Source organism: Ailuropoda melanoleuca, chromosome 1, assembly GCF_002007445.2.
Source record: "Ailuropoda melanoleuca isolate Jingjing chromosome 1, ASM200744v2, whole genome shotgun sequence".
NCBI lineage: Eukaryota > Metazoa > Chordata > Mammalia > Carnivora > Ursidae > Ailuropoda > Ailuropoda melanoleuca.
Window position 1 is genome coordinate 124234183 of NC_048218.1, and position 21372 is coordinate 124255554.

Here is a 21372-nt window from a genome sequence, read left to right on the forward strand (position 1 = left end):
AGATCATGAGCTGAGCTGAAAGCAAGAGTCGGACACTTAACCAACTGAGCCACCCAGACGCCCTGAATCAGCCATCTCTTTAAGGAGTGCTGGTTCCTTTTACTGGAGAATGGTGTCTGAGCACTAGATGACCACACCTGTCTTATATCCCCCCTCCACTCCTTACACCTGCCGCCACCAACCATGGAAAAAAATGGTAGCTCTCCACATGACTGCTTGGCTTCTTGACTCAAGAGGAAGTCCTGATGTTCATGACATCACTGTCTGGCATGCTTCTTAGCCCTTTTAGCTGCTGCTGCTGCTGCTGCTGCTGCTTTTTTAAGTAGGGCTTTAAACATGGGGCTTGAATTCACAATCCTGGGATCAAGACCTGAGCTGAGATGAAGAGTTGGACACTTAACCACTGAGTCACCCAGGTGCCCCATAGACCTTTCAGGAAGCATATATGTAACAGGACTCAACAAAGACCACAGTCCAGTCATGGAGACTAAGGGAAGCCTACGAGCCTAACAGATAGCATTGGTTTAACAAGAGAACCCCCTTATGACAAGGGTATTTGTAGTTGTCTGGTCCATTGGGGATTCTGTGGGAAAGATTGCTCTTTAAAATCAAGGAACACTTTCATTGGAGTATAGAAGATGCAGGTGGACATTTAGATTCCCATCTGTTTAAACAACCACCAGTAAATGCCTCTGTGTCAGCCATAGGTCATGTCTGGTGCATTATTACAGAGAGATCCAAATGTGCCATCCAGTATTTTCATCAACAGTTTAGATGGAATTGGAGAAATTTGCTTCCCAGATATTATCAAATTTACGGATACGGCAAAGTTGTAAGCTCATGGGATAAAGACAGAACAAGAGACAAGATATCCTAACAGCCTGTCCTGTTGGCTGGAAAGAAGAATGTGAAATGTTATCAGGATAAAAGTACAAGTTTTGCAATTGGGTTTTAAAATCCATTGCACTGATACAGGGTAGGAGTAACAACCTGGCACCAGCTCGTGTGAAAAACATCTGAGGATTTTCGCTGCGTGCTTCCAGTGAGCCAGCAGTGGTGGCCAGGCTGCCAAAGACAGAGTGTCCATTCAGGCTGGACTAGTGGGAATGCCATGCTTGGGTTCAAGCCAGTCGCTGTCCCATGGTCCTCTGTACTGCTCAGACAGCTGTAGGAACGTTGTTATTTCTGAGTACCACCTTATAATCATTGTATTGACAAACTAGTATGTGTCCCAAGGAAGACAATCAGAGTGGGTAGAACCATCGCTATTCTGTGACAAAGGCTTGAAGGAATTAGGGGTAGTCAGCCCGAAGAAAAGCAAATGCAAATTGAGAATGGTCATCTCTAGTTGGGAGAAGGACTGAGGGAAGGGGGAGGCTGCCTGTTTTGTGTAATTCCATAAGACAGGGCTCAGAACAAGGGGAACAAGTTACAAAGGAGCAGACTTTGCACCCATGGAAGAAAAGATTGCCCAACGGTTAAGGACAACCAGCAGTCTGCCAGGCCTCAGAGACCGCCCGCTCACCACAACTCCTTATATTTGAGCAGAAGCTAATGTGAATGCCCAAGATGGGCAGAAGCTGAGTAGATCCAGCCATTTTATACATCAAGCTACTTATGGAGCTGACGTTTAAGCAGATTTGGTCAAGTATAACCTAGGACCATGACACTAATGATTTGCTTCTGTGTTTTTCTCCTGTGAATTTTCTAACCTCCCCAGCTTTCAGAAAGGCGGGTCAAGGATCCAGTTGGGAGGATACACAAAAGATCAACCCTCTCCCCCGAAACACCGTTAAATACCTGTCATTAAAAGATTAAGTGTCAATTGCAAAAAAGAATGTTTTGTTGAGCAAAATGCTAGCACAATTGGGAGAAACTCCATTGTACGTTCCATAATGGAAACATTATTTGCCAAATTAGTTGATGAATGTTCGTCCGGGTCTTTGGCCTCTCTGTGTCATGCACGAACTCCCATAACTGTAGAGGAAAAGAATGTGGCCCATTTCCCATGATGTGTTTTGTTTTCGTTTACATCTGTGTATATTTCCCAGTTTGGGGCCACCTGTCCTCAAACAGCTGGAAGCAGGCGGTATATTCAGGGGTCCCAAGCCAAAACACTGAGCCTTGGTCTTGCCGAGGGTGGTTGCTGGCCATGGGAATCATCCTTCCTGTGCCTTGCACAGCTGTGCGTTCTAAACCACTGGAGGGAAAACTCTTTTGTATTAAGATGCATTAATGTTTTAGATCATAAAGCTTGTCAATTCCTCACCCGTGACTGTTCTTACAGCTTACAGGCCAGTGTCCGTGTAAATTAGGCTATGATGGGAAACACTGCAGTGGGTGCAAGGAAAATCATTACAGTGATCCACTGGGGCGATGCATTCGTAAGTATTGCTAATTCTAAAAATACGAGGACCATCCTCCTGGTCCAACCACAGGCATGCTATGAGCCAGCTGAATTTTCAGTTCCTTTACCTGATAGAAAATGCACAATATGTAATCTTAGTTTTGAAAATAATATTCTTTATAGCCTTATAAAAAAGATTTGTGTCAAACTTTAGGCTATATTAGATGTGTTGAAGCCTGGATTGCAATTTCTCAAAGTCCCTGAAATGGAACAGACGTCTGAGGTCATGACTTGTAGACAGTTTTCTGCTATTTGGAAGCATGTTGACAAAAACAGCTTCTTGATGGAGGTACAGTCTGGGAGGGGGTACAGCAGAGGTGATGTTTCCTCAACTTGATGCTTGTAACTCTGGGTTGTTTAGATACTCCCTGATTCGTTTATTTTAAGAAATTCCTAGTGTGCCTACTGGGTATGCTAGGTCATGAGCAAATAAGGCAAGGCCCCTAATCCCATGGAGTTCATGTTCTAGTGCCTTTCGCCCCATGTCTTAGCACCGATTGTCGGATTTAGAGCAGCACCATCCAGCAACTTTCTGTAGAGATGGAAATGGTCCAACTGGCACCACTGGGATATAGGGGCCACTGGCCTGTGAGCTGGTGAGCACTTGTAATGTGGCTGGTGCAGGCGAGGAAAAGAACTGTGTGTTCAACTCATTTAAATTTCAGTAGCCCTGGGTGGTAAGTGGCTACCATATTGGACAGCACAGATTGAGAATCTGGGTTAGTTCTAGGAGGAGGGAGTTTTGAATCTCTATAATCTGGGGCCAAAACAAGTCAGTCCAAAGAAATATCAGATGTAGTGGGCTACTCATGGTCACCTCTGCATAGCCACACATGGTAACCCTTTCCTCCTCTCTGTTCCTGTCTAACTGTGCTTTTGTGGCTAAAATAAATGGCCTTCATTTCCTTTCCCCATTCAAATCCATATCCTCAATGGTTTCCCCCGGAGCCACTTAGTTTTCTAAGTGGAATTGCTACATGAAAAACCAGGGAGCAGTTTTGTCTCCTGGAAAATCTGTCTGAGCCTCTTTCCTCTGTGCCCCTCTAATATTTCAATAATCTCATTTTCTGAAATGCTTTCATCTTTGATAGAGAAAACTTTGCAGATGATCAGCTCAGGTCATAGAACCCTCTAACGCTCCTGGAAAGGAGCAGCTAATAAGCTGGTGACGTGACATAGTGCTGCCCCTGAGGGGTTTCTGCTGAGGCCTCGGTGCCAAAGCGAATGTGCGGGACAGATGGTATCTAGCTGAGGAGCCTAGTGTGTTAATCAGTTTTTATTTGTAATTGGCATTTTTACTCAAGCTGTAAAATGCATTTTTGATCATTTGTTCCTTGCAGTTAGTCCAGTGACGTAGGCTAATGATTCCCTGACCTTCTGGAAATTGCTGTAACTTCCATAGCTCTGTCCATCTTCCGTCCTCAGCCTTAATAAAAAACCTACTCAATTGAATTACATGTAGCATATTTTTTTTAAACTTAGACAAAATTAATTTAATTTTCTCCCTTTTTAAAAGGACATGATTTTTTTAGAGCAGTTTTAGGTTCACAGCAAAATTGAGAGGAAGGTACAGAGATTTCCCACCTATCCCCACGCCCCATACATGCGTGGCCAGCCCCATGATCAACACCCCCAAGAGCATGGCACATTTGTTAAACTGATGAACCCACATTGACACACCATAACCACCGAACTCCACAGATCACATTATGGTTCACTCTTGGTATTTTCCATTCTGTGAGCTTGGACAAATGTGTAAAGACATGTATCCACCATATGGTATCATACGGAATACTTCCACTGCCCTAAAAGTCTTGTGCTCCACCTGTTCCTCTCTTGCACCCCCTCCCCTCAGCCCATGCCAACCACTCATCTTTTTACTGTCTCCAGAGTTTTGCCTTTTCCAGAATGTCTGGTAGTTGGAATCCTACAGTACGTAGCCTTTTCAGATTGATTTATTTCACTAGGTGATAAGCATTTAAGGTCCCTCCATGTCTTTTCATGGCTTGATAGCTCATTTCTTCTTAGCCCCAAATATCCCTTGTACCACAGTTTATCTATCTGTTCACGTACTGCAAGACATCTTGGTTGTTTCCAAGTTTGGGCAATTATAAATACAGCTCCTATAATCGTCCACCTGCAGACTTTTGCATAGACATAAGTTTCAACTCCTTTGGGTAAATACGATACAGTGATCCTCACGCCCCTTTTGGAGGATGGACTGGTTCTCCGTACACAATGGCAACCAGCATGGGTCAGCACCCCAGGGTGGGTTTTACTGAGACAGAGTGTGGTCACGAGAGTTCTTAGAGGGTCACTGACGCACCTGAGTCACCCATGGGGGCAGTGGTAGCAGACACTAGTGAGTTGTCCACCACTAGGCCCAGGTTACTCACTCGAACAGGCAAAGGAGCCCACATGTGAAACGCTCACACAGTAAAGACAACACCTGGTATTTTCCATCTGGAAACCATGAACTGATTTGTCAGTGGAACGAAAAGAGGAGCACTATGTGTAATGGCCATTGCCTAGGTCTCTGTAGTTATACCGGTTTTAAACGTTCACCTTAAAATTGGGCGTCGGGAACATTCTCGGGAGAGAAGTAGACTTTATTCTTGAGCTAGCCAGAAGCAAAAGGCCAAGTGACTGACTTTCTCTGCTCCCTCTGTCTTCCATTTTAGCATGTGACTGCAACAGGGAAGGCGCCCAGAAGCCCACCTGTGACCAGGACACGGGCATGTGCCGCTGCCGGGAAGGGGTCAGCGGCCCGCAATGCGATCGCTGTGCCCGGGGTCACGGCCGGGAATTCCCTGCCTGTCTGCGGTGTCACGGCTGCTTTGATCCCTGGGACCACACGGTTTCTGCCCTCTCCAAAGCGGTGCAGGGGTTAATGAGGCTGGCTGCTAACATGCGAGATAAAAGAGAGCCCGTGCTGGTCTGCGAGGCCGACTTCAAAGGCCTCAGAGAGAACATGTCTGAAATAGAAAGGATTCTAAAACATCCTGTTTTCTCATCAGGGGAATTCTTAACCGTCAAGGATTATCAGGACTCTGCTCGGTAAGATTTGTACTCAAGCGGTAGGTAGCAAGTCCCTGATTTGCCTTGACTGCTGTGGGGCTTTCAAAGGCAGCCTTCAATTTCAAAATGTACCTGTGTGGACGTTAGGGAAATAACTTTTCCGTCAATGTCCAGGCTGGTGATCGTGATTGTCTGTCTCTTTCTTACCTAGTTAGGATTACATGGGGTCTTTCCAGATGCCATCAATTAGAACAAAAAGGCAGTGATTAAGAGCTTGTTTCTGGAAAGCCTAGCAGAGCTGAAAGATACAAAATTGGAAAAAGGGTCGTTTATAATACAGATATTTTTTTTTTCAACCAGGCACTCAGGGAAATTTGCTAAATCTTCCCAAATTCTTCCGTTGTTTGGAAACCCCATACATTAATATGAAGTCATGTAGCAAGTGTGATAAGTTCCTCAAAATGCATTGTCTTTTTTATTATATATACTTATATAACATTCATCAAACATTTCTGGAAATTATGTTGGTTGGTCTGGGCCAGGGCTCAGCAAACCACAGGCAAAATCCCACAGGCCACCTAGTTTTGTAAATGAAGGGTCACTGGCACACACACATGCCCATTTATGTACCTGTCCTCTGTGGCTGCTTTCCCGGGACAAGGGCAGAGTGGAGTAGTTGTGACAGAGACTATGGCCCCCAAGGCCTAATATATTTACTATCTGACCCTTTACAGAAAAAGTTTCCCAACTGCTCTGGGCAAAACCAGGATGCATAGGATATAGTTTTCCGTCCTTCTGTGAGCACGTAATCTACTAAGAAACCAAAAAGATTGTGATTATGTAGCAGACCATCCCCTGCCCCAACCCCCCCACCAGTCAAAGGTCCCGGATTAAGGACTAATTGAAGCTTCGGAGTTTTGTGTTATACAAAACACCAGTGTCGATATAAGGCCGCCATCATTTTCATCAGGCAAAAGTTTCAGAGGTACGTGGTCATAGCTTAAAAGTTCCACAAGGAAGAAGATAGAGTCCACCGGGGAAGTTCACACCTACAGGGCCCAGGGAAGTCATGTGGCCAAGCCAAGCTGGCAGCTGAAAGTCAGCACAGCCATAGCCTTGTAAAGACTGTTTCCCTGCAGATTTGGGCCCCGTGTCCCCAGGTCTTCCCACTTTTCAAGAGATAGACCTCCAGATTTTTTTTTTTAAGATTTTATTTATTTATTCGATAGAGATAGAGACAGCCAGCGAGAGAGGGAACACAAGCAGAGGGAGTAGGAGAGGAAGAAGCAGGCTCATAGTGGAAGAGCCTGATGTGGGGCTCGATCCCATAACGCCAGGATCACGCCCTGAGCCGAAGGCAGAAGCTTAACCGCTGTGCCACCCAGGCGCCCCTAGACCTCCAGATTTTTGTCCAAATGTCCCCACTTCAAAATATAGCCAGCTAATCCAACAATGCTCTTAAAAAACACTGTATAGGCCAAATAAATGTGTCTGAGAATGAGCTTTGGCCCATGGACCACGGGTTTGTGGTTCTAGAATATGGCGAACAAAGAGGACCATCAGAAAGAAGGCAGAATGAGCGAGTTCATAGCGGGCATTCTAAACAAAGAGACCATAGGACCTCGGAGTAGAGCAGAAAGACGGCAGGAGAAGCAGGAGTCCTAGGGCCAGGCCTGAAGTGATGAGGGATGCAGTGAGTACTGTGTCTCTTCTGCCAGAAACCAGCATGCCTGTCCCCTCCCGGCCCACCTGCTGAGCTCCTGTTCCTCCTTAGCAACACCAAAATACCACCTCCTCCCTGACGCCTTCCATGACCTCCTCAGAAAAAGACATGTGTTTCCTTCTCCATCTTCCCGCCTGTTTGTGTTTCCTGGGTGATTGCTTCACTGAGGGACCCCCAAGGACAGAGGTTACCTTCTCCAGGCTCGGTTCAGTTGCATAACAAATGTTTGCTGGGAAAATTACCAATGAAAAGGGAGGTGGAGGCAGGGAAGCCAGGACATCATGAGTATAGATTCCATGACTAAAATCCACTTATTGCTGGCCTTGGGCAAGTTATTTAACTTCTCCAAGCTTCTGTTTCTTTATCCAAAAAGGGGGATTGAGTCTCCGTTTCATAGGTTTCTTGTGAGAATTACTCAGACAAGCCACGGAGCATGGTGTCTGGTGCATTTTAAGGGCTTCCAGAGTACCAATTACAATAACAATAATTACTATCATTGTTATTATTATTATTCACCTGATGGATTATAGTCCTGACAGTTGGCGCCAGAAGGAAAAGTCTGTAGATTAGAAGGGAGAGTTAAAGCAGAAAATGCTAGGAAGCATTAGTTAATGCTTTGCATTTCTGCCAAGATACATTAGTCCCATAGATTCATACTGTAATTTTCCTCAACTGTACTCTTCACCATTTGCACTGAATTTCCTTATCATGAAGGATATTACTAATTATTTCCTTGAACCCGCTGTGGGTGCTGAACCCAGCAGATTGAAATGGGACAGAGATAGGCACCATGGAGAAGCAGGTGTGGAGAATGAACACACCCCAGGCCTGGGTACTCTCACCAACAAGGAAACCCCCTTGTCACTCATGGGAATGACAAGAACCCTGTACAGCAGCAGCCCTAGAAGAATCCTTGCTGTAAGCAGATGTGTTCTTAAAGAGCTGGTTTTTACCCTAGCCTGGGTGAGGACTTCCATGTTGAAAGCTGAATGTAGGTTAGATTGCATGGATTTAAATGAACCGTGTCTGAATGCATGTTTTTGAAAACCCAAAGCAAAGGGAGACAGAAAGAGTCTAAGTAGTTGAAACTGAAAGATTCAAAGCCCTTCTTCCACTAGGCCTTGTATGTGGATTGTATTTTAAGTGAGTGCTAAAATATTCCAGGAAGCTGAATGAACAAGAAAGAGAGGAACCATAAACAGAACTATAAACTGTCAAACACAACATCAGGGAAGAAGGATCCATTCTAATTATGAGGGTGCCCGATCATGAGGGCAATGTTGACGTGCTTTTTCACTGATCTATCAACAGGAATACAAGCTTGCTGCATTTACTCTCATTTCCCCTGCAGGGAAGAAATCATACAGCTAAGCGTGCAACTGAAAGCAGTGCATGAGTTTCCAGATCTGAAAGAAAGGATAAGAAGAATGAGGAATGAAGCCAACCTCTTACTTGAAGATCTTCAGCAAGGAATCGATTTGCGCTCGCGTGCCCGTAACGCAAGCATCATGGGTAAGAGAGAAAATGCCCTTGGATGGTCTGTGGATGGACAAAGGTTGCTTGCTACCATCCATCGTGCATTCCATTAGCGAGTCACCCTGTGCTTATTGCTACAGAGCCTGAGCACTTGAGGACCTGAAAACACACCCATTAAAGGTATTATTTGTTGGTGAATATTTAAACTTTTTAAACAGTGTGAGCTTGGGTAGCATCTGCTGAAAATAATGAATACAGCTAACAGTGTCTGATACGAAACAAATATACCCAGAATACTCTCCTAATGCCGAAGTGTGCAAGAGGTCTTGTGTAACTGGCTTTGGACCAAGACCATGATGTTCCAAAACCAACTTGTCCCTTCGCAGACGGCAACGATGCCCTGCCTTGGCCCTTCCCTCCAAGTCAAAGGAACAAACAGTGACACTCGGAGAAAGGACATTAGACCATCGCTGTCCAGGTTACCACTTCAAAATGGTTCATGACATGAAAGATTTGGACTGCCAAATCGAGCATGGGGAATGGAATTCTTCCTGGGTTTACTGGGAAAGGCTCCGGGAAGTATGTGACATTTGACTTGGTCTTCACAAAATGAGGATAATATTTGCCTGATAAATAAATGCAGAAAATCATCCCAAGCAATAGGAAGGTGTGGTTGTCTCATGCCCAACTTCTGGTTGCATAGGGAGTAAAGATCAGGACCCTGGGCCTCTGGTTCCAAAAATATGTGGAAAGTCCTGCGACACTATCATTTGCAGTAAAACGTACCATATTACCTTCATGAATTTGCATTTTACTAAAAATATGGAAAATATAGAGCAGTGCTTAAGAACATAGTTTCTAGGGGCGCCTGGTGGCTCAGTCATTAAGCATCTGCCTTCGGCCCAGGGCCTGATCCCAGGGTTCTGGGATCGAGCCCCGCATCAGGCTCCTCCGCTGGGAGCCTGCTTCTTCCTCTCCCACTCCCCCTGCTTGTGTTCCCTCTCTCGCTGGCTGTCTCTCTCTCTGTCAAATAAATTAAAAATCTTTTTAAAAAAATAATAAATAATTTAAATTAAATTTAAAAAAGAAGAACATAGTTTCTAGACTCAAACCACCTGGCTTGAAATCTTGACTTGATCCCTTGCTGTCCATGAGACCTTGGGCAAAACTTACCTCTTGAGAGCCTTGTTTTCTCACTTGTAAAATGGGAGTGATCACACTTACATGCACTTCACAGTGTTTTGTGAAGATCAGGAAGAAAACAGACAGGAAGTGCGGGCAGAGGGAAGGCACTCCACAATTGTGACCAGTTGTCATCATCCTCAACTCACAAGTCAGCACGCTACGATCCACTGGCAACTTTTACCCAAAGCCTGTTTTCATAAAGGGAGTTTCACTAGGAGACAAGCTCACCTGTTTATTGACATTATCTGTGGCTGGTCTCACGCTACAGAGTTGAGAAGTTGTAACTGACATGCTGTGGCCGNTTGAGAAGTTGTAACTGACATGCTGTGGCCGGCAAGCCTAAAACATTCTCTGGCCCTTTCCAGAACAAATTTGTCAACTCCTGCTCCATCTAGTTAGGTAAACCCGGCTGGTTTGTCATATTAGGGTTCGTATACCTATATGANGTAGTCATTAATACTAATTAATACATAATTAATATATCTGTGGAACACTTTACAGAGTATTCTCATAGTATTTCACATAGTTCTCACAAATTACAGATTAGCGAATCTAAGAGATTAACCAACTTGCTCAAGGACTTAGGCAGACAGCAAAGGGGAAAGCCAACACGCAAACCCATGTCTGCAGACTTAAATCTCAAGGCTCTGTACCTATTATATTGATATCTGTTTCACTACATCCAGTCCTATCCCATAAGTATAAATTCAAGGAAGAGGGTGGTGAATTTTTGTGCTGGTCATTGAGACCAAGACATTAGTCAAACTGTGGAATGATTGTCTTGATGTATAATTTATAATTGTATAATGTATGTATAATGTATAATTTCATTTGTTCTCACAATACTTATCTTACCTCAATTTGCAATAATGTAGATTCCTCAGAGAACATCAAGAAGCATTATCAGAGATCCTCATCTGCTGAAAAGAAAAGTAATGAAACCACTTCTATCATAAAAAACTCTGAAAAAACCAGGAACGACTCACTTACCATCTTTGATACGCTAGCCTCAAAACAAAACTTGTCATTGGAAAAATTAAAGCAGATTACGGTACCAGATATCCAAATATTGAACGAAAAGGTAAATATTCACGATGGTGTAGTAAAAGCAGTTGTGATTTCTGCTTGGTATACAAATCTCTTCAATTGCATTTCCTGTTTTGCACTGTATTTTTTTATTTAAACTTTATGAATGTATAAATATCATAACACATACATATATATATATATATATATATACTCTGTTATATAAAGTATAAATAATATAAATATTTTTTATTTTTTTATTTTCCAAGTCAAACTTTGATAAAATTCAGAGTAAGGCTGTGGCTTGATTTTAATATCTTACATTTATTTATATTATTTGCTGTTTCCACAATGGTACAGATTATAGACATTCGCTCCTCCTGCTTCCTTATAAATAAAAGGCGATTTTTATTTTTAAAAAAATGAAATTAGCATGCAAGAAATGCTAGATATTTGACTGTTTTCTCCAAAAACTCTTAAGTGTAAAAATGACATTGACTGACACAACACTGAAAACCAAAAATTCAGGTATGTAGTTACCTGGAAACATTCACAGGGTTGTATCCATGCACTAAGCATGAACCACTGGCGAAGAAACACATATGCACAGAGCAGTGCTTTGCCTCACAAACCTGGATGGCATTAGGAAAACTCTGCCCGCGCGCTGCTTTTCACCATGAATCCTTTCTCCTGTGAGGTGTGTGGAGAACCAGGGGACAGGCCATGCGTGCTCTCGTCCTGTGATGGCCCCAGCTGTCGTGGCTCCCTGCCCCTCTCGAGCGATGCCCTCCAGCAAGCTCAGAAAGCAGAGTCTGGAATTCATAATTTGAGCGACCAGGTTCAGGGTTGGAAGCACCAGGTAAATATGTCTTCTCTTGTTTTATTGGTAAAGCTGTAGCAATAAGAAGAAAAACGCAAATGTCTGAAATGATTAAAACTGCCATTTAGCTTCGAGGCTAAAGGATAGATTCTAGATGTTAGGTGTTCTTACGCTTGGAAACATAGGATCAAAAACACAGATGTGGATGTAAATGTGCAGTTAGAAGTACATGTGGACATTGACATTTTCTATTGTATAGGTATCACGTGTGTGTGTGTGTGTGGAGAGAGAAGAGAAAGAACCAGAGTTTATGTTTGCAGGACACAGACTCGTGTGGATGTTTCTTCTATAGCAAACACTACAGAGAAATGGGAGACTTTTAGCATTAAAGGTTTGAAAACTAGATTCCTCAAAGTAAAGACTAATTTGTGCAAATTCAAGGGTATATTTGAAATTCTACTAAATATGCAAATTCTAATGTTAAAATTTAATTTAATGTTAGAAAATATTTTAATAGGAATACACCCTGAGGCTCTGTACTCCTTCCTATGTTGTTAGACATGATACAGTGGTTTTAATACCGAAGTACCTGATGATTGAGTCTCTAATAACTTTAAATGTTTTCATTTATTTTTCCGGTCATGTCGATAAATGAGAGTAATTTTTAATTGCCTAGTTTTCTTTAGTTTTTTTTTGTGTGTGTGTGTGAATACATTATATATTCACCTTGAAATGATGAATACAGTTGTCAGTATTTTGTGAATACACTGGATTCATTTGTAAGCAAGATGATAATGTGTGCCCTAGTTTACTCCATTTTTGACAATATACACAGAGTCTTTGATGAAGAAGAAAAAAATCTTAAAGAGCTGAATTTCTTTACCAATAACTTGGGTTAAATGTTATAACAGCCCGCATTCCTGTTTGTAAGCAACAGAAACCAACCCCTGAAAAAAATGGTCTCAGAATCGACAGGAGGATAGAGGTCCAAGGTTGGGAATGGGCTGAGAACCACGGCTAGGATATGGTGCATATCTCATGCACACACACATGCACATCCCACATGCTTGCATGCACATGCATACACACAGAACAAGAGTTTCCTCCCTGAGCCTCACCTGCATGAGCCTGAGCCCCAGCTGGTCCTAAGCCCTTGCTCCACGTGCTCCCATATCCAAGTTCTGGTACAAGCCTCTGATTAGCCCAGCTGGTGGATATCCCTGCACATATTGAATGCTGAAAATATTTATTTACCTAGTCATAATTCTGCATTGCTACCTAGTTTTCACTTATATGTTATTCTTCCTTCTTTGAACAAATATTCATTGAATGCCTACTACATGAGAGACATTATCTAGATGTTGGGAACCCAGTGGTGAACATAAGAAAGACAAATCCCGGTCCTGCATCCTGGTGGTTAAAACACTCCTGAATTGTTTAACATAATTTTAAACTATCACACCTTACTGCCCCTTTTCAAAAAACCCAGAAACCTCACACCATTTAAAGAAGCCCTGTGTTAAGCTTTTACTTTTAAAAGATAGCCCGACGTATGTTTTAGCAAAATCTGGCTTCATCAGCAGGTAAATGAAGAACTGGGAAGGGTGGGGGCGGGGGTTTTCATGTTGATAAAATGGTGTGCTATTTCCCTCTTGATTAGACGGGGGGAAGAGTGCCAGAAAAGATTGTGAGAGAATTCTCAGGAGTCAGTGGTGACAGAAGATGGATTGCAGAGAGGTGTTTTAAGAGTGAAGTAATTTAGCAATCTCTTTCTCTCTGAATATAGCAGCGACTAATCAACACAGATTTCATCTCTATAATTTCATGTTTTCCTGTTCAGAGTATTTATTTCTGGAATTCTCAGTTTATTTCCATGTGTTCTTACTGCTAAGCATTTTACTTTTTTTTTATTGAGAGAGATATAATTAACATAGAACATTGTATTACTTTGAGGTGTACATAATTTGGTCGATGTATATATTGCAGTGCAGATGTATATATATCCATCACCTCACCTAGTTACATTTTTTCTCGTGATGGGAACTTTGAAGATCTCTCTCAGCAACTGCTCACCACTGGAAGGTTTTCAGAATTCTAGAAAACTAAGGGACGAAAAAAACGAAGATACATATTTTTAATCATGTAAATATTTCTTTTTTGTTTCATCATTTGCCAATGAGTGCAATTAAATCCTTTTCCACAAAATCCGTATGGCTCAAACTAAGCTGTCTCCTTTTGTGGGGAAATAAAGGGAGATTTTTTTTTCCCTAATTGTGTTTGATCCTAATTAGCCCTACTTCTATCACAATTAATTTATTCCATACAGCTCAACTTCTTGGTGATATTGCCCTATTGCCTTCTGGGTGTTTTTTTTTTCCTCTTTCTCTAATTTGTTGGAATCTCAAGAAAAGCTGAGGAATTTTCTCAAATCACATAAATAAGAATTTGCACTTCTAGAGGGCAAGCTTTTAGACCTATCATTCTTCCACCAAGTGTCCAAGATGTTTGGAATTTATCTTTGTGGCCTGCTCCGAGTTCAAACTCGTATTAAGAGAAGGAATGCTTCTTTTTAGCTTTCAAAGAAAGTACAGTATTTGAATTTGAGAAATGTCAAGAAGAGTAATTATTTTAACTTACATAAAAGAAAATGCTCTTATTAAACGTAATGACCACTGTAAGTAGTCCTAAGTAATTTGCTGATGTGATAGAATGCTGAAGTCTCATTAAAACAGAATCTGTGTTTTACGTCTGTATCAGGAAAAGTCATTAACAGTAGGTCAATACTGTTGTCAAGTAATAATTTCGATCACTAATAATGTTTTAAGAGGCAAATTCCCATTATTTTTTTAAAGATTTTATTTTTTAAGTAATCTCTACACCCAACATGGGGCTCAAATTCAAAATCCCAAGATCAAGAGTCACCTGCTCGAACGACTGAGCCAGCCAAGCACCACAAGATAAATTCACATTAAGCAAACGTGTTAATGAAAACAAATAATATCACCTTGTAACGGAATCCCTTAAAATGAATCTTATGTTTAATTCTCTATACTCCTATTTTGTTTTTAGTGAGTTTCATTTGGTCCTGCTAAGTAATTAAATATCACAGAATGTACCTAATTGTTACGTATTTTCCTCGTTGTAATTTTTTTCTTATTCCAGCTCAAAAATGTAGGTAAACTGGCAGAAGTCTCCAAAAACAATGCCTTACAGCTAAGTGAGAGACTGAGGAATATGAAAAACCACAGCGAATCTGAAGAAGAGAAAATGAGTCTTTTAATCAAAAAGCTGAAAAAGTTTTTGTCAGGTAATCAGAAAAATATATTAGGACTCGTTTTGTTTCTTTTTCTTTGCTTTTTAAAAAAATGTGTACTCAAACAGCATAACCAATTTCAAATTACGTTAAGTGGAAATGAAATGCCTAAATCAGAAACATGATGTACCCCTTGATTTAAAATTTCTTAATGAAATAATCTCCAAATATTAACTCTGTACCAAAAACTGTATATATATGGCTATCTCTAAAAGTCCTATTTCGTTAAAGTTTCTAACAATGAACTTGATGCTTAAAGTTATTTGGGTTTTTTAAGAAAAAAGTCTAACAGGATGATTCTATCAGATTTCCTAATGTTATGATTCCATGATTTTCTCTGCTGGCAGACTGTGTGAGATCAAGGCATGCCAGATTTTGGTTAGTATACCAAATACTATGGTGAGGTGGTATCTAAAATATTGGTTATTAACTATTATGGAATATTTTCCAAGTTTCATATTGGTTCTCTGTGATTGACCGAAAGGAACAATTTGATCCATTTATTATTGTAATTATGATGTTATTATCCCTCATTGTACCTTATTATGGGAGAAGTTCACTTTTACTCTATTTTTTTTAGAAGTTTATTTTAAACTATAGAGAATTATTAGTTGAAGATAAAAATCAGATAGTACAGCTGGAAATTGACCTGAAACCTCACTCTCTGCAAATAATGCAGCTTGGGTGCGACGTTGTGCGGAATTAATATTAGGCTTTCTTCTCCATCACCGTCTTCCAGATTCAGTAACATAGAGCTCTTCACACGAATCATCTGACAGTTGGGATGTCTGTTACCATCTTTGCAACCACTTGGTGAATCTGTGTAATATTTGTAAGAGACCCTGGTGGCCAATTGTTTATTCTATCTCCATATTTCTAGTTACTGTATGAACAGCTCTAGTCTTGATTTTTGAAATAAGAACAAAATGAGGCCCTACAAATAATAAAAATGACCAAAATAATTAGTAAAAATGAATGGGGTGGGATCGGTCTACTGGACGTTTTGTTTGTTCAAAAGCAAATTTTTAGTGAGTTAGCTAGATGGATGGGTATTGATTAGACACAGATCCAGAAACTGGTTGGATTAAGGAACACATTAGCTATTTCTGCAGATACAGGTCAATTCAGGCACTAAAATCAAACCCAAACCAAACTGGTTTTGTACGAAATGGCACAATACACTTCTGGGCCCCAGTGATGGCTCAGAAGGCAAGTTCTACTGCTTTCTACCTCATTCACTGGGTCATAGAGCCTATTCACTACTTGTCTCATTTCTCATTGCTGTTGAATATATATCTAATAAAAAAAAGTTTACTTTAATTACCCCCAAGGAATTAAAAAAAAACTGTGTCTAGATAATTACAACAAAAATTAGACTAAGCATAGTGAAAAATCCTATTCCATAAAAGAAACATCTCTGGTCTAGGCCCCAAGACCCTTGGTCACCAGGAAGCAGTACCCTTCACTCACCAATTTCTTTTCTTCTATCCTTTCCATGAAGCCCAAATAAATGTATTATTAAATTGTATGATGCCTACACTACTCTGCTCTTTGTGACCATCTTAATATTTTCCTTATCGTCTGAATTCCCCATTAACAAAGCTGTGTGTCACTTCTCCTGAAAGTCCCATATAAAAATTTTGAATTTATGCTCTCATAACAAATGCCAATAAATGTTTGATGACAAATATGTGGCTAAATTAAATTCACTTTTTATTAGAACTTTTTTTTTATGAAAGGAAATACTGTTTCTTTCAAGAGCAACTTCCGAGTATAGTACATTCTTTTTCACACATGATTTTGATTTACTCACAAAAAAATCTTGTTACTTTTTTTTCCCCAAAAACATGACAGGAAGTAAAATATTCCTTTTATTTTAAACAAAACAGCTAGAGTGAAAATGATTACCCAAAGGATATACACTCATGCCGCGTCAGTCAAATGCCAGAAGGTGTCTGTGGTGTCCACTGCCTCCTGAAGAAAGTCCGAGTCCATTGGCCTCACATTTAGAGGCTTCTGGGCTCTGCTGCCAGCCTTTCGGGACTTGCACCCCACCCTGCATTTAGACTCCACTCTCTCGCCAGCAGTGATCCGAGTGTTGCTTCTTGCTGCACCCAAGCTTTGGTGTCTGCGGTTTGCTCCATCTAGAATGCCTTCACCCCTGCCTTCACCCCACCTTTCCACAGATGTAACCTCTTCTGTCCTCCAGGCTCAGTTTATGTGCCTTTTTGAGGTTCTTCCTGAAATACTTTCTCCTCCCTCTGGATCCCATATCATTTTGTCTTCTATTTATCATTTCTGTTCTTAGGTGATCTGTATTCATATGGAATGGATGGTCAACCCCTTGAGGATTCAATCTCCAACTCCCCCCCCCCACGGGATTTAGCATTATTATGCCTCAGTAAGGAGCCAGAGAGTCACGATGTATTAGCACCCCGGACCCTAAGTCCGTCCTCTGCTCCAGTTCTCAGGGAAGGCCACTTGTATTTTCCTGAAAAGCAGGGCGTGGGTGTATTCAACAGTTTCCTGATAACACATTGTTCATCTAGTACTTTACTCTCTATTGTCGTGTTCCCGTCTCAAAAGAGGACTTGGAGTGGTAGCGACAGGTAGAGTTGCTCCGTTATACAGAGCCACAACTGAGAGCCTTGTTGATGTCACAGAGGATTAGAACCCAGTTTTGTGGAGTCCAAACCTGGTGCTTCCCCAGTGTCTCGTTCATTGAATTCAAATCTTCATGACAGGCATCTAACCATTTTAATTGCTTTTGAATCAGGACTTAACGAGGGCGTTTCGCAGAACAGATACGATATTGTAAGTCTGTAGTTTTCAGCTTTCCAGCAAGCATTTGTGTGGTGTGTATTCAACACAACGCAACAGTGTTTCTTTCAGAGAGAAGGGTAGCTGAGGACGAAGAAGAATCTACAGGGCGTAGTCTAATCCCGGTGTTTTAGGGACACAGAATCAGGTGCACGTATATTCGACTCAGAGTTCATTGTGGTTGTATTGACAAGATTCGGTGTTTACTAAGGAGACACAGTGACCTAAAACCATCTTCTTATTTAAGAGGAAAATGTGCCTCCGGAGGATATAGAGAAGGTTGCAAATCGCGTCCTTGACATCCATCTACCAGTGACAGCGCGGGATCTAACCCGTGAACTTGACAAAATACGGAAGCTGATGCAGCTCTGTGAGGACTACAGGACAGATGAGGACAGGCTACGCAAAGCAGGAGAGGAAACCCAAAAGGTTTTGGTGAAGGCAAAAGACGCTGAGTAAGTACAGTATTCAGATTCTCGGCTTGCTCTCCCAGACCAGCTGCTAAAAGGCCATTTGAAGAATATCTGAGGAGCTGCTTAACGTGCGAATGAAATTACCCTCCCGTAGTTCAGTGCCCAGAGTGAGGCCTGAGCTGTTTGCCGGAGCCTCAGGGAGAGGGGGGAGTGGGAGGCAGTGGGCAGGGATGCCTGTTTCCCACTTGCCGTAGACTTGGAGTGCCTTTCCAGTGACCTGTTACCTCTTTATACCAATCAAGGCCATAGACTAGCCGTATGCCGCTATCTTAACAAGTGGTAGGAATCTCAGTGCCTTTTCCCTTTCTTCCTTACTTATGTATGGTACTTTCTAAATTTACCATAATAAACTGTATTTTGAAGATCTAATTTTTTTTTTTTAAAAAAGACTACACTGAAAAGATATGATGGTGAGGAGTAGAAGAAAAGAACACTGGTGCCCCAGGAATAACATAGGAGTAAAATTATCGATACGGTTCACAGAGTTCATTAACTCATGCTTCCTTTGCCCTCGTCGACTTAACCAAGCAAGCGGGGAAAGGCATCTGGGTGTTTTTAGGAGCATGGGGTGCAGCAGGTCAGAGTCGTGGGGCCAGCTGGATGGTGGCATCACCATCATGTCAGGATACCCAGCAGTTGAAACCTGAGCTGCCCTCACCATCTCGTTAGCCACTTAGATAAATGAAGTGTGCCAGACCCACTGTAAGCCCAGCCTTGTCCGGGTTTAATACTTACAACCAGGAGGAATAAGTAACTGCGGTTTAATCACACAGCTTTTAAAAATGGCACTGAGGAAGGATTCTTCATAGCACGCAGGGATCCTTCAAGCGTAATGTTGATGCTTTTAGAAAGAAGGTAACATTATACACAGAAGAGGATCTCTATCATGGAAAGAAAGAATTTTGTAGGACAAAGATGCTAGAATATGCTGATGTCTTAAAAGGTGGTAAGATTAGTGGTAAATCTTTCCCTTCCTGATAAGTTTTTTTCCTTTTTGTGTGTGTGTTGTTGCCTCCTCCTCCCCTTCTTCTTCCCTTTCTTCTCCCTCTCCTCCTCCTCCTTCTTTTTCTTCTTCTCCTCCTATTTTTTTTATTTTCCCAATTTACTCTAAAAGCAGTTACATTGAAAATCTAAAGGTAAAAGAATACAACACNTGCTAGAATATGCTGATGTCTTAAAAGGTGGTAAGATTAGTGGTAAATCTTTCCCCTCCTGATAAGTTTTTTTCCTTTTTGTGTGTGTGTTGTTGCCTCCTCCTCCCCTTCTTCTTCCCTTTCTTCTCCCTCTCCTCCTCCTCCTTCTTTTTCTTCTTCTCCTCCTATTTTTTTTTATTTTCCCAATTTACTCTAAAAGCAGTTACATTGAAAATCTAAAGGTAAAAGAATACAACATGAAGATATGGTTGGTGGGGGTGTTATGAGAAGGGAAGGCTCCCAAACCCCTCCTGTCACTGTAGAGAAAGAAGTATAGAAAGGGAAGCCTACCTGTTGTACGGTTCAACCATAGAATATTCTGGAAAAGGCAAAACTGTGGAGATAGTAAAAAAAGAGCAGTAGTTGTCAAGGGTTTGAGGGGAGAAACGAATAGGTAGAGCAGTGAGAACTTTTAGGACAGTAAAAGTACTCTGTACGACACTAGAATGATGAATGCATGTCATTGTACATTTGTCCCGACTCACAGAATGAACAGCACCAAGAGTGAACCGTAATGTACACTCCGGACTTCAGGGTCTATGATGTGTCGATGAGGTTCGTCAGTGCTAACAAATGTCCCTCTCTGGCAGGGGTGTCGATAACTGGGGAGGCTGTGCGTGTGTGGGGGCAGGCGTATCGGGAACTCTCCGCACCTTCTGCTCATTTTTGCTATGAACCTGAAACAGCTCTTTTATAAAAAAATAGGCTTTTTATTTTTTATTTTTTTAAAGATTTTATTTATTTATTCAACAGAGATAGAGATAGCCAGTGAGAGAGGGAACACAGGCAGGGGGAGTGGGAGAGGAAGAAGCAGGCTCATAGCGGAAGGAGCCTGATGTGGGGCTCGATCCCATAATGCCGGGATCACGCCCTGAGCTGAAGGCAGACGCTTAACGACTGCGCCACCCAGGCGCCCCCAAAAATAGGCTTTTTAAAACGTGAGAGAGCAACTCCAGTGGGAGGAGAGGTAGGGTTGCGTGGGGCGGGGGTGTTTTGCCGTTGAGCTGGTTTGCTCCTCCACGCGCATTTTTCATCACGCCTCTGCAGAGGTCTATCTGATGGCTCACTCATTCGGTACATTGTTCCAGAAGCGGACTTGAGCCCGCAGAGCCAAGTATCTGGTGAATGTTGACTTGAGGTGAGCTTATTTCTGTAAAATAGACCATCACTTGGAATGCTTGTGATTTTAACCTCTGACGGGGCCCCGGGCAGCTAGAATGTCAGTGGAGCTTAAATAAACCTGAGTAAACACAGCCTGGAAACGGAGGGCTTTTAGTTCTCTTTGCTGTCTGTGGGGCCTCTTAACTCTACTACCCCCACTCTGCGAGGATTTAGAGTGTGGCTGAAGTGTGAGAAATTAGGAAACTGGAATTGGCCGAGGAGAGTTATTTGGTTCAAGTCTTGCTAGTGACAGTCCTCAAGCCTTTCTGGTTATGACAAATGAAGAATAAACAAGACCTGTATCTTTGATTTCCATATCTGGCGAGATCTGTATCTACTTGATATGCATATGTATGCGTTGTTGCATTTAAACCTACCTATTTCTCAAAATAAAGATTTCAGTGCTTGGTCTTGCTTAAGAGCAATTTAAATTTACTTTATAAATAATTCAGCCAAGCTTTTCGTGGAGTCGAATGGACTCCCAAGGTGAAACAAATGAATAATTGTGTATTTACCTAATCTGACATGTTAATATCCTACCTCAGAAAAGCAGCAAATGTTCTATTAAATCTTGACAAAACGCTGAATAAATTGCAACAAGTTCAAGTCACCCAAGGACGGGTAAATTCTACCATCACACAGCTGACGGCAGAGATAACGAAAATTAAAAAGAACGTTCTGCAGGTATTTATCTTCTTGGAAACTAACCTGGAAAAGATTTTGAATGTGGAGACAGCCTGGTTTTGATGTGTGCCAA

The 21372-nt window shown here is 41.7% G+C and overlaps 1 protein-coding gene across 2 annotated transcripts in view; it reads left to right on the forward strand.

Annotated features, from left to right (window-relative positions):
• Nucleotides 1–21372, forward strand: part of LAMB4 (laminin subunit beta 4) — a 101532-nt gene that overhangs the window by 70050 nt on the left and 10110 nt on the right. For both annotated transcript variants that reach the window (XM_034666331.1, XM_034666338.1), the window contains 8 exons: nt 2288–2384; nt 5089–5464; nt 8500–8660; nt 10685–10890; nt 11533–11694; nt 14818–14962; nt 18036–18243; nt 21161–21299. In XM_034666331.1, coding sequence (XP_034522222.1) covers nt 2288–2384; nt 5089–5464; nt 8500–8660; nt 10685–10890; nt 11533–11694; nt 14818–14962; nt 18036–18243; nt 21161–21299 — 1494 coding nt within the window. The remainder of the gene's footprint in view (nt 1–2287; nt 2385–5088; nt 5465–8499; nt 8661–10684; nt 10891–11532; nt 11695–14817; nt 14963–18035; nt 18244–21160; nt 21300–21372) is intronic.